The sequence below is a fragment of the Borostomias antarcticus genome (genome assembly GCF_949987555.1).
Source record: "Borostomias antarcticus genome assembly, chromosome: 6".
NCBI lineage: Eukaryota > Metazoa > Chordata > Actinopteri > Stomiiformes > Stomiidae > Borostomias > Borostomias antarcticus.
This window is the reverse complement of record NC_140239.1, coordinates 10,451,596-10,464,802: the sequence shown is the minus strand read 5'-3', so window position 1 is coordinate 10,464,802 and position 13,207 is coordinate 10,451,596. Positions and strand designations below refer to the sequence as shown.

General features: G+C 46.4%; 1 protein-coding gene across 1 annotated transcript in view; it reads left to right on the top strand.

Annotated features, from left to right (window-relative positions):
- castor1 (cytosolic arginine sensor for mTORC1 subunit 1) overlaps positions 1-8,007 on the top strand; it is a 35,345-nt gene extending 27,338 nt beyond the window's left edge. The window contains exons 4-9 of the mRNA XM_084439225.1: positions 808-943; positions 1,369-1,492; positions 2,297-2,410; positions 2,738-2,820; positions 4,033-4,127; positions 6,871-8,007. Of these exons, the coding sequence (XP_084295351.1) occupies positions 808-943; positions 1,369-1,492; positions 2,297-2,410; positions 2,738-2,820; positions 4,033-4,127; positions 6,871-6,939 (621 nt within the window). The 3' untranslated portion in view covers positions 6,940-8,007. The remainder of the gene's footprint in view (positions 1-807; positions 944-1,368; positions 1,493-2,296; positions 2,411-2,737; positions 2,821-4,032; positions 4,128-6,870) is intronic.
- The last annotated feature ends 5,200 nt before the right edge of the window (positions 8,008-13,207 follow it).

The following is a 13,207-nucleotide window of genomic DNA, read 5'->3' as shown; positions in this document are numbered from 1 at the left end:
GGCTACTTCCAGTTTTGACACCTGTTCAGTTTACCAGTCATCTCGGGTCTCTGAGGTTCTACCGTCCGGTGTTACTCGCTCCTGAACAAGCACTTTGGGTGACCAGCAGTGGCTGGCTGCACAGTATTTAAGTCTCCTGGTCACGGTGTTAACAAGTCAGACGTGAACCACACAGAGACGCAGGTGCTTCAGATAATTCTACCTCAGCTCCTGTCTCGCCAATGAAAATGTTAAGTTGACATAAATAACAGACACACTGTCAGCAGGTGTGTTAATGCTTGATGTGGTTCAGCCCGAGTGCATACTGGGTTAGGGTTAGAGTTACCTTAACCTACTAGAGTGGCATCACTCCCCTGTGTAATATTCTGCTTTATTTAGATACTAGATCTACCATTTAATATGATACCTGCTGCTGTCTCTCTGAGGCTCTCTTCCCTGGACTTGCTGTCTTTAAGGGTGTGACCATACAGCTTGGCTAGGCTAATGATGTGTTACAGCTATGCTAGCCCCGAGGCTAACAGTGTTTTACAGCTATGCTAGCACCGAGGCTAACGGTGTTTTACAGCTATGCTAGCACTGAGGCTAACAGTGTTTTACAGCTATGCTAGCACCGAGGCTAACGGTGTTTTACAGATATGCTAGCACCGAGGCTAACAATGTTTTACAGCTACGCTAGCACGGAGTGTTGTGCTTTTGCAGATCTCTAGGGCACATTACGCATAGTAAACAATAAGAAAACAGCGTCACCCTAAGAGCTACCTCCATTCTATCTGTCTCCACCCTTCCCTGCTGTCCCCTGTCCCCCAGGTGAGGGAGAAGGACCTGGCGGTGGTGATCCACTGCCTGGAGGAGGAGTTCCACATCTACAGGGAGGTGTGTGGCGAGTCTGTCCCCGTGCTCAGTCAGGACGGACAGAACGGCTTCCACAAAAACGGCAGAGAAGGTGCAGAATGATATGAAACAGAGAACAGGAGGGATGTGTATATGGAATGTGTATAGATGTGTATATGGAGTGTGTACTTGTATGGATGTGTATGGACAAGTATGGATGTATGGATGTGTATGGACAAGTATGGATGTCTATGAATGTGTATAGGATGCATGGGTGAGTAACACCAGTGTGTATGGATGTGTATGGATGTTTATAGATGTATATGGATGTGTATGGATGTTTATAGATGTGTATGGATGTGTGCTGTATATGAGATGTGTATGTGTATAGATGTGTATGGATATTATGGGATGTCTGGATATGTATGGATGTGTGTATATGGGATGTGTAGTGCAGAGTGTAGGAGAGTAACCTGTGTGTGTGTCCGTGTGTGCGTGTGTGCGCGTGCGTGCGTGCGTGTCCGTCCGTCCGTCCAGCCGCTCAGGCCACAGTGCATCCTCTGATGATTCCGCAGAACCAGTTCTGTGTGATGAGTCTGGACCCCGACACGCTGCCGGCCGTCGCCACCACCCTCATCGACGTGCTCTTCTACTCCAGCAGGTAGGCTGCTCAGCCCTCTGAACCCCGAACCCCGAACCCTACCCTAATCCTACCCCTCTATACCCCTAACTATACCCTACTCTAACCCTACCCTACTCTAACCCTACCCCTCTATACCCCGAACCCTACCCTACTCTAACCCCACCCCTCTATACCCCTAACCCTACCCTACTCTAACCCCACCCCTCTATACCCCTAACCCTACCCTACTCTAACCCTCCCCCCTAACCCTACCCTACCCTAGCCCCACCCCTCTATACCCCTAACCCTACTCTAACCCTCCCCCCCTACCCCTAACCCTACCCTACTCTAACCCTGACCCTCTGTACCCCTAACCCTACCCTACCCTACTCTAACCCTACCCTACTCTAACCATGACCCTCTGTACCCCTAACCCTACCCTACCCCCCATACCCCTAACCCTGCCCCTCTGTAACCCTAGTCCTTTGTACCCCTACCCTTCTATAACTCTACCCTTCTATAACCTTACCCTTCTATAACCCTACCCTTCTATAGCCCTACCCTTCTGTACCCATAACCTTGTGCCTCTCTAACATTCTGTTCCCCTAAACCCTGGGCCTCTCTACCCCTCTGTTCCATACTGGGAGGTGAGGAGCTGAACAGGTTCTGAGTTTTAAGACGCTGGAACAGTGCTAGTTGTATAAGGAGAGAACCCTCCCCTCATCAGTGCTAGTTGTATCAGGGAAGAACCCTCCCCTCATCAGCTCTGGTTGTCTCTGGCTCCTCCGAGGACGCCAGCCTGCTGTGAACTGACCTCTGACCTGTCTGCAATTCCTCCTCCAGTCCCAAAGAGGGCGCTCCTCCCCCCAGCCAGGATCTGGACTGCATCAAGTTCTTCTCCTTCTCTCTGATCGACGGCTACATATCTCTGGTCATGGACACGGAGGCGCAGAGAAAGTAAGACTCCCTCTTTCTCTCTCTCTCTCTCTTTCTCTCTCTCTCTCTCTCTCCCTCTCTCTCTCTCTGTCTCTCTCTCTGTCTCTCTCTCTCTTTCTCTCTCTCTCTCTCTCTCTCTCTGTCTCTCTCTCTTTCTCTCTCTCTCTCTCTCTCTCTCATCCTCTCTCTCCCTCTCTCACCTTCTCTTATTTCCCAGTGTGTGTACTAGTTGGAGGTTTCACTGTGTCTGTGTGTGTGTGTGCGTGTGTGTGCATCTGTGTGTGTGTGTGCATGTCTGTGTGTGTGCATGTGTGTGTGTGTGTGTGTGTGTGTGTGTGTGTGGTCCAGGTTCCCTGCTGACCTCCTGTTCACCAGCTCATCTGGGGAGCTGTGGAGGATGGTGCGCATCGGGGGACAGCCCCTGGGGTTCGGTAAGCCTGCCGACTGTAAACCTAGGCTGCGTTCCCAATCACATACTTCAACTTTTTACTACCAGTACGTACTACAGCTGCCCCTAGAAAGTATGTACTTTGCACGCAGTATATATCCAATTGGGACATACCACTTTGTCATAACATTGCGTCTAACCTGGGCTAGCGTCTCTCATTTGCTGCTACAACCTGTCACTCTTTCAATTTTGACCCGTCGATACGCCCTCAGAATACCAACTTGGGCGGCAAAGTGGCACAGACTCTATTATGTAGTATTTCGGAGCGCAACGACTCAACGTAATATTTGATTGTGGAGAGAGACTAGGGTTAAACTAACGGCAGACTGTTCCGGGGGATGAAACAGAATGTGAGGTCACGTTATCTGGATGGTCTGACGAAGCCAGTGAAGACCCAGTAGGACAGTAGCTTCAAGTCTGGTCTCTTCAAGTCCCAGAGATTATAGATTACAGGCCTCTGCTCATGCTAAATTTTCTGTCTCCATGTCTCTCTCTCTCTTTCTCTCTGTCTCCCTCCCTCTCTCTCTCTCTCTCTCTCTCTCTGTCTCTCTCTCTGTCTCTCTCCCTCTCTCGCTCTCTCTCTGTCTCTCTCCTTCTCTCGGACTCTTCGTACTTCTTTTCCTCCTCTCCCTCCCTCTCTCTCTCTCTCTTCCTCTCTGTCTCCCTCCCTCTCTCTCTCCCTCTCTCTCTCTCTCTCTCTGTCTCTCGCTCTCTCCTTCTCTCGGACTCTTCGTACTTCTTTTCCTCCTCTCCCTCCCTCTCTCTCTCTCTCTTCCTCTCTGTCTCCCTCCCTCTCTCTCTCCCTCTCTCTCTCTCTCTCTCTGTCTCTCGCTCTCTCCTTCTCTCGGACTCTTCGTACTTCTTTTCCCCCTCTCTCTCTCTCTCTTCCTCTCTGTCTCCCTCCCTCCCTCTCTCTCCCCCTCTCTCTCTCTCTCTGTCTCTCTCTCTCTCCTTCTCTCTGACTCTTCCTACTTCTTATCCTCCTCTCTTTCTCTCTCTCTCTCTCTCTTCCTCTCTTCCTCCCTGTCTCTCTCTCCTTCTCTCGGACTCTTCCTGCTTCTTTTCCTCCTCTCTCTCTCTCCCTCCCTCTCTCTCTCTCTCTGTCTCTCTCTCTCTCCTTCTCTCGGACTCTTCCTACTTCTTTTCCTCCTCTCTCTCTCTCTCTCTCTCTCTCTCTCTCTCCCCTCTTGTCTAGACGAGTGTGGCATCGTGGCGCAGATCTCCCAGCCCCTGGCGGACAGCGACATCTCCGCCTACTACATCAGCACCTTCAGCTTCGACCACGCTCTGGTGAGTCCGCAGCCTCTCTCCACACAGCCCCGCCCTCTCAGCTTAGACCACGCCCTCTCATCTTAGACCACGCCCTCTAATCTTAGACCACACCCTCTCATCTTTGACCACACCCTCTCATCTTAGACCACACCCTCTCATTTTAGACCACACCATCATCTTAGACCACACCCTCTCAGACAGAGGACCAATTCCGCCTCTGGCCAGCAGGCGGCACTGTTCACCTGTTGACAAAGATTGTCATTTGGGACCCAGTCAATTCTATGTCACATTTCAGTTTAATTGAATTATGACTTTTTTTTTTCAATTACAGGACACACAAATACTACTCTTCCACTTCAGCACTAGATTATGCTCTTAGTCACTTGTTTGGAGGGGAGATCGAGTAGTAAATGGACTGCACTTATATAGGACTTTTCCACCTTAGCGGCACTCAAAGCGCTTTACAATGGTCTCTCATTCACCCATTCACACACACACTCACACACCAAAGGCGGTAGCTGCCATGCAAGGTGCTAACCTGCTCATTGGGAGCAATTTTGGGGTTAGGTGTCTTGCACATGTGGACAGTCGGAGCTGGGATTCGAACCACTGACCCTTTGATCATTGAACGACCCGCTCTACCAACTGAGCTACAGCCGCCCCTAGGACACTGACTACCTACGTTAAATGCAATTATTGTAAGTCGCTTTAGATAAAGTAAGTAGCCTTGAGAACCAATGGTTCTGGAGCCTAGTGGCCCATAGGGCAGGAGCCTATCTCCTGATTCCTTAGCGTGAGGCAGCTTGATGTACAGTACACACCCTGGAGTGCCAAGCAAGGAGGGATTGGGTACCATTTTTTATGGTCTTTGGTATGACTCGGCCGGGGATCGAACCCCCGACCTCCCAATCTCAGGACACTCTAGCCGCGAGGCCACTGAGCTGGTGGGAAAGTCAGCCCTTTGGATTAAAGCGTCTGCTAAATGACTGTAAAGTAAAGTATTTCTGGGACATAGCTTTGCTCTGGCTTGGTCAGAGGGCCGGGCCGAGTTATCAGCTGATCGAGGCGAGAGAGCGAACCAGGAGGGCGTTAGCGCGGTCAGCTGACTACCTTATCCCCTGTCATGGGTCAGTCCACACGCTGACCTCATGGGTCAGTCTGCCCGTCACTGTCAGGCGAGGGGACGGGCAGCCCCGTCGGTATGCGCAGATGTTACTCCTCCACAGATGTTACTCCTAGTCTCCCATGACCTCAGTAATACTGTAAGTACAGTAAGTAGCCTTGAGAACTCGAGCCTAGTGGCCCATAGAGCAGGAGCCTCCTGATTCCTTATCGTGATTCCTAACCTTGATGTACAAGTACACCCCCAGTCCTACCCCTGATGCTGAGCGCTTTTGGTAAGAATCGAACCCCCAACCTCCTGATCTCAGGGCGGACACTCTTACCACAAGGCCACTGAGCTGGTCAATCAGTATCATACTGTAATACTGCATCATACTATAATGATGCAACTCTTCCACAGGTGCTTATTTTCCCATGAGCTCACAAGAAGGCGAGTCACAGCTCTCCGTCACGAACCTCAGACCACAGAACTCCTCAGACCTTCGGTGGAAAGTGCACGAAAAATGACGACAGATGACTTGCTTGGATGCTATTTTTAGCCGTTTGAAGAATGAGAAGTTGCAAAATCAGATCGAAACACAGCTTACACATATCGGAGACTCTTGCATCATGCTGAATTCATCATAACACAAACATTCTCAACTCATTTGCACATCATTTCCATAACCAATTTGCAAATTTCCCCAGGGATCAAAAAAGTGGTCTTCTACAAGAATTATTTCTTCTAAAAATATTTTTTACTTACAGAGCCAGGGTGTCACCATGGGCCGTTCAAGTTCCCCCAATTATGACAATCTTTTTATGGATAAGTTGGAAAATCATTATGTATACCACAACAATCCTTTTCTGTCTATATATTGATGACATTTTTGGCATATTTTCAGGCTCCGTTGCTGAATTGTGGCTTTCAATATTTATTTAAACTCTAAAATGCCTACAAATTCAAATGTACTTTGGAGCATAGTAGAGACTCTGTCATTTCTTGATTACTTGTGAACAAATCACCTCAGAACCAGTGTCTATTGAAAACATACTGATAGAAATACCCTGTTACAATGCACAGTAGAGGCCATTACTCCAGGGGTGTGAAGAAGGCTCTTCCCTACAGCTAACTCTTAAGAGCTCAAAGAATCGTCAGCTGTTTCAGAGAAAGAGGCTATAATGATCAGATTTTGGGGAATTGTCAAGACAAAGCGAAACATTTTGATAGACACAGTTTGTTGGCCTCTAAACGCACAAAGCAGTTTTTGAGGAATGGAAGGATTGATGCTCATAGCAGACAGAGACGTACAGTATCAGTCCTCATCATTATGTGTAAACTGTACTCTTATCTATTCTATTACACTCTTCTCTCCTCTCCTATCATCTCCTTTCATCTCACCTCCCCTCATCTCCTCTTCTCTCCTTTCATCTCATCTCCTGATCTCCTCTCCTCATCTCCTCTCCCCTCCCCATCTCTTCTCCCCTCCTCTCCTCTTCCCTCCTCTCTCCTCATCTCCTCTATCCCCTCCTCTCCTCCTTTACTCTCCTCATCTCCTCTCCTCTTCCCTCCTCTCTCCTCCTCTCCTCTTCCCTCCTCTCTCCTCATCTCCTCTCTCCTCTTCCCTCCTCTCTCCTCCTCTCCTCTCCTCTCCTGCAGGTCCCAGAGGAGGACATAGCGAGTGTGACGGCCATGCTGCAGCGTCAGAGGGAGGGGCCAGCCTGTTGAGGGAGGGGCCAGCCTGTTGAGGGAGGAGCCAGCCTGTTGATGGAGGCGTGACTGTGAGGGGGTCCTGTCCTGTATGGTGGCTTCCTACAGGCTGGGAGAGGGGAGGAGGAGCCTAACTATGTGCCTAGACTAGCGCTGCGTCTTCAGCAGTATTAACCATGAACCCAAGCGCTTCCCTGCAGGGGCGGGGCGGGCGTGGGGTCAGGGTGTGTCTGTGGAGATGGTCTTCATCATCCTGGGTGGGACACACTGACTGGGCCCCAGAACACCGCCCCGCCCCCCCCCCCCCCCCCCCACACACACACACACACACACACACACACACACAAACGGGCATGTGCGCGTACACACACACACGTGTATGCATACACACACACACACACACACAGCGAGGACTTGGAATGTTTTGGTTTTTTTCCTGTTACTTTCCTGCTTACAACAGGGGACACACATTACACACACACACGTTACACACACACACGTTACTAGTACTGTGACTGACACACTGCCTCTTCCTTTGATGTGTGTATCTTAGTGCTGTGTGTCAGAACTCCCCCTTCATGAGTGGATTTATGTTGCAGAAGCGAGGTGACACCTGGTTCTCCATGCTGATTTGATTTTGCCTGTCATGTCTTTAAAACGTTCACTTAAATTCGCCTTTCTGCCATACAGCAATGAAGCTACTCATCAGAAAAGTCTTATTTTGGCTTATCGAAAATGTTCTTGTGGAATTGAGTGTGAGGCTTTTTAATACAAGTTGCTTTGATTAAAAAAAAATAATATATATATATATATATATAAGAACAGGCACAGTTTGATGATTCTAAAACGTCAAGCACAGGTATCGTCAAGTGCTTCTCAGTTATGTTAAAGGTCAACAATTCTGTACTTTTTATATCGTCATATTTGCTTTGATGTCAAAAACCGTTTTGATTTGCACCGTGAACAGAACCTTTTCACTTTCTGGCAGTCCGAGAATAACACTACTCACTTTTAACATTAGCAATGCTATTTGGTTTGGTACAATAACCTTTTGTACAATTTAAAGGAAGTATTTTGTCAAATATTTTTTCATTGTGCTACTTTAGTTCATTAAAGAGTATTGAATTAAAATAAGTGTACTGTATGTATTTTGTTATGGCTGTATTCTAATTTCAGGAAAATATGACATTTATATGTCTGAAAAGTTTTAAATGTTCATCCAGAATGTGTTGATCCGTATAGTACAGTTCACTTTTCATCGTGAAATTTGGTGAAATGTGACAAAGAATCATAACATAAATCAACAGCACAATACTAAGATCACGCAAGATAAGAGACCTGCCTATTCTGGATCATAAGGAAATCCCCTTAAAATCTGAGACTGCTTCTGTACTGACCAGAGGGCTGACTGGTCTGGGCAGAGCATCTGGTCAGCGAGTTCAATGGAAAAGCAGGTGTGATGAACATGACTTGCTCACTCGGAAGTCAATAAAGACAGAGAAAACGGATTTCTTCACCAGCGTAGGAAGTTTGTTTCCTCTTTTCTCGATGGGTTTATAAAGATGGGCTACAGATCTTAAACTTCATCTTCAACCACTGAAAGGATCCAGTCATCAGCATCATCAGCCTCATCAGCATGGAGCTCCAGTTCAGGCACTATGGTAAGAACCTCCAACTAACGAGAACACAACGAAAATGTATCACTAAACATTTTCACATAAGCCTTGGTACTGAGACTTGGTATGATACAGATAGGCTTTTATTATACAGACTGCAGAGTTGTGCAAGTTCACACTTTATATGAGCTAGTTCATAGTTCACAATTTAAATTTAGATTTTTGACAATTTTGAACTAAGTTCAGTCCCAAATTTTTTTTTTGATTTTATATATATGTTTTTTTTTATTGTTTTTTTAATGCACTGCTCCAATTTGTCAGTAGTTTCCTATATCCTATGCAGAAAGTTAAACCAGAGGAGCAGTAAAGGGAGGCATACTGTAGATCATGCAATGGTCATTTTATTTATACTGCATGAACCAAATTATTTTGTAGCAGTTCAAAACCATAAAACACATTCATCTGCTTTGTGAAGGGGTTTAGGATCCTGTACCAACAGAATTGTCAGGAAAATGAACCAGCCTGGGGTAGGAAACTAGGGTTGATATGGGGAGCGCGCCTACTCAGCGCAGTCCGAGTAGCTCCTCTCCCGGGTCCAATTTCGTAAATCAGCTTGTGTCCACGTCTGACCCAGTGCTGTGATTGGTTGATGTGTAGAGGAGTTCCCTCCGGACGATTCATTCAGCATCAACCGTTCATCAAAAACATGAGCGCGTTTAGTGAACGGCGCTCTTTTAGAGCGTTCATGCACAACACTGAATACAGAAAACCTACTCTGACATAGAACCCTATCGGTCCTGCGCGCTTGGCCAACCAATACAGCCTTTAGAAGCCTGTAAATAGCTTCCAGTAATTTAGAAAATGTGTTTGTTGCTCGACAGGTTTTAGGATTAGGGTGCATTTATGAAAGACAGGCAGCTCCAGAAAACAATTATGTTTTTAAACTAGAGTATGTGAAACTATTCCTGAGGAAAACACGTTTTCTGTGAGACTTTTCAAAGTGATGTCTTTACAAAGTGAGGTCTTTAGAGTCTAAATTCCGTTTTACACGGCCTGATGCATTAATTCACTACCAATTTAAGATGATCAAACTATTAATTGAGAGAAAATGCCTTCAAATCACCAGAGCTGGAGCTTTATTGAATGTATTCATTCAATAGAATAAAGAATAGAAAGTGTTTTCTACCAGAGGAGGTCAAAGTGACAACCACCGTTGGATCCCAGAAAACCCTGATGTCTGACCTCTGTCTCATCCTTATATAACACCTGTTAACCCCTCCTATCACATGGCATAGCTTGGGTCAGGGGACCGGACCTCCCCCCTGTAGCCTGATCATCAACGTCCCTGAGTAGAGAGAGGGGGCTTTCACGCCCCGGGGGACCACATTCCTTTTGTTGTCCCTGACATGGCTTAATAGTTGGATAAACAATAGGATTTGTTTCTTTCTAGAGAAGTGGTCTCCTTCCCATAGAGATAACACCCCAGCGTCTCACCTCTCCACAGGTCTCTCCCTCTCCGCAGGTCTCTCTCTCCTGCTAGTGGTCTTCCTGGACTCCACACAGGCGGCTCCACTGCCCGGCTGTGCCAACCTCCCCCGGATGATCAGTCTTTCTCAGTTGGCGCACGGAAACGCTAAGATTCTCCTGGAGTTTTATGTGAGTGTGTGGGTGGGGTTTGACCTCATGTCCTACAGGTGTGAGTGTTGTGTGACCCCATGTCCTGGAGGCGCAGTTAGTCTCCCTGTTCAAGTGTTAGTGATGGAGGGGTGGTCTAGTCACAGGGATGGGTCTGGGCTACCCAGAGACTACCCTCTAGAACCACAGGACCGTTCTACCCTCTAGAACCACAGAATGTTCCGCCTCCTTACGTGACTGTGGTAAACCTTGATGACATTATTTATGAAGTTATTTATGACACAGCATTGTTGAGCGTCCCTGCAAGAATAGGTTTTCAAGGCTGTGTGTGTGTGTTTGTGTGTGTGTGTTGCACACTAGAGAATGACTTCACCCTTGCAGCAATACCTGACACAATCTGTTGAGTCAAATCGTGGTCAAATACTAGTGTACTACTAATCTAGTAAACATGATCTATCTTTTAGGATGATGGATTATGCTTATTCCAGGTCCAAAAGCACACAGTATGTAATTCTAATCATCAAAACGAAGGTTGAGCCACGAACCATAAAAGGTTCTTCGCTGTCCCTGTGGAAGAACAAATACAGTGTTCAACCAGGAACCCCAAAAAAGGGACATTAGAAGAACTCTCAAAGGCCGGGTTTCCCGATAAAGAACCTTCTTAAGGAACCCTTCTTAAGCAAACCTTTGTATGGGAGTTAAGAAGTACTTTGGAGTTAAGTGCCTCTTAACTCATTCGGGAAACCCAGCCAAACTCTTTATCCAAGAATGTTCTCCATGACAGGACCTGTCCCGTTCTGACTAACATGGAACTTTGTCTCTCCCTCTTCCTCGACTCCAGGAGAAGGAGACTAATATAAGAGACATAATTTCCGAATCCCAGGACAACGTCCCCGCCACGACCATCTCTGGCTCCTCCCCTTTGGAGAAGCTTCAGAGCCTCTCTGGCTGGATCCAGATCTTCACCTGGCACCTGGGCAACGTGGCCGCCTTCTTCAGAGCCCAGGAGATCTCTCTGGTGGAGCTGAACGACACCAGCGCGCCTCTCGCTCAGCTCTCCCGTTTTGTGAACGACTTCCTGGATGTTCCCTCAACAGCTGGCAGCCCTGCCGTGGTGGCGCCCCCGGTTGATGACTGGAGCCGGATGGTCTACGCCTACGACGTGATGTTCCGGTTGTGGGACTTCTTAGCACTGGTGGAGCCTCTTCTTCTCGACCTCAAGGCCCAGGGCTTGTGCAGTTAACACCCCGTCCACTACATAAACTACTGTGAGTGTAGACTCCCACGGCCACCTGGTCTGCTGTATGATGACATTTTGAACCTGCATGCAGCACTGGAAAACAGGTGGTTGAACGTGAAGCCTATTTCTATATTTAAGTTAACGTTATATATTTATACATATTGATCTTTCTGCATTTGTATTTATATATATTTATTAAAAATGGTTGTGAATGGCTCCACATGCAGAGCATGGGCCTTGCACTTTCTAACCCTGTTATTTAAAAAACCTGCTAAATTAAGTGTATTATTATTAGTATTATTACAGTACAAAGCTAATGTCAGTGGATTGATCTATGTCCATACTGAAAATGTAAGCACACTCCTTATATGTAGGTATCATCTTTGATTTAATTTATTTAATTTATTTAATGTAACTGGATGAATGTAATCAGCACTGGATTATCATAATTTATTAATCTTTTTTTTGTAATAAAAAAAATAACGCTACAATCCTTTTTTACACTATCTTTGGTATTGTATTTTAACAAGCCTTTTTATAGTCTTTTATAGTATATATTTTTTATAGTATTGTCAAGAATAGGACCAATGTCTTTTTTTACTCTCTTTTCTGTGCCTGTGGGTCACCAGGATTAATATTATGTGATTGCATGATGTCCAAAAAGCTATGATGAAACACACATCCAAACTGAGGGCCATATCTGTGTGATGTGAGACATCTCTGCTTGTGCTGGGCTGAGACCGAGGGGGGTGGGGATCTTACTTTGTCAGATATCTTACTTTGTCAGAATTGGCAAAGCATTTGTATGACTATGACTACTATGTACGTATGTAGAATCAAATGTAAAGTGACCCACAAAAGCTGCTGCTTTGGGGATATACAGCACTGTACAATTACAATAAATAAAATAACTGATAATAGCACTGTGTGTATGGCTTTACTTTGGACAAAAGTGTTCGACAAATGACTGAAATGTACAGGTAATGTAAATTGTTGTGCTGACTGGCGTTTTCCTCTTTCCTCCACCACTATTAACTCATTAACTCTGACAGGATGTGACTACTCAACTCACACTTTCAGTTAGGATGTTGTAACTTCTGGGGAATTGGCGGCTGTCACACGAGGGCAGGAGCAGGTCACACCGTACACCTACACTTCCCACAGTGCAGTGTGGCTCATTAAGTAGAGTAGGGCAGGGTATGGTAGGCTAGGCTATGGGCTTATGAGGGCCGACTGTTGGTCAGGAGGTAGAGCGGGTCGTCCAATGGCCGCAGGGTTGGTGGTTCGATTCCCGGCTCCTCCTTCCGTCCACGTGTTGAAAGTGTCTTGGGCAAGACACTGAACCCCAAATTGCTCCCAATGAGCAGACTAGCACCTTGCATGGCATCTGCTGCCGTTGGTGTGTGAATGGATGAATGAGAAGCCAATTTAAAGAGCTTCCGCTTTAGAGTCCGTTAAGGTACAGTAGAAAGACCCTATACAGTATAAGTGCAGTCAATTTTCCATTTATCATTTATGGAAAGGTAGGGTAGGATGTGTTGTAGTGGAGGGTGTACGGAGATATACAAAGTACTCTTTTCTTTAAACATGGACCTACAGTATACCCACTTATTTAACACCACTAATGTAAAAACTAACATTTCTGATAAAGTATACCCAATTCTTTAGTCACCACTATCCCTGGATATGGCTGTATTATATTTTCCATCAAAACCCACCAGGAGAAAGAACAATGTATGGTGTGTAGTTGAAACCAGTCGTGTCAGTCATAGATAAGGGTGTTTTAAGGAAACCT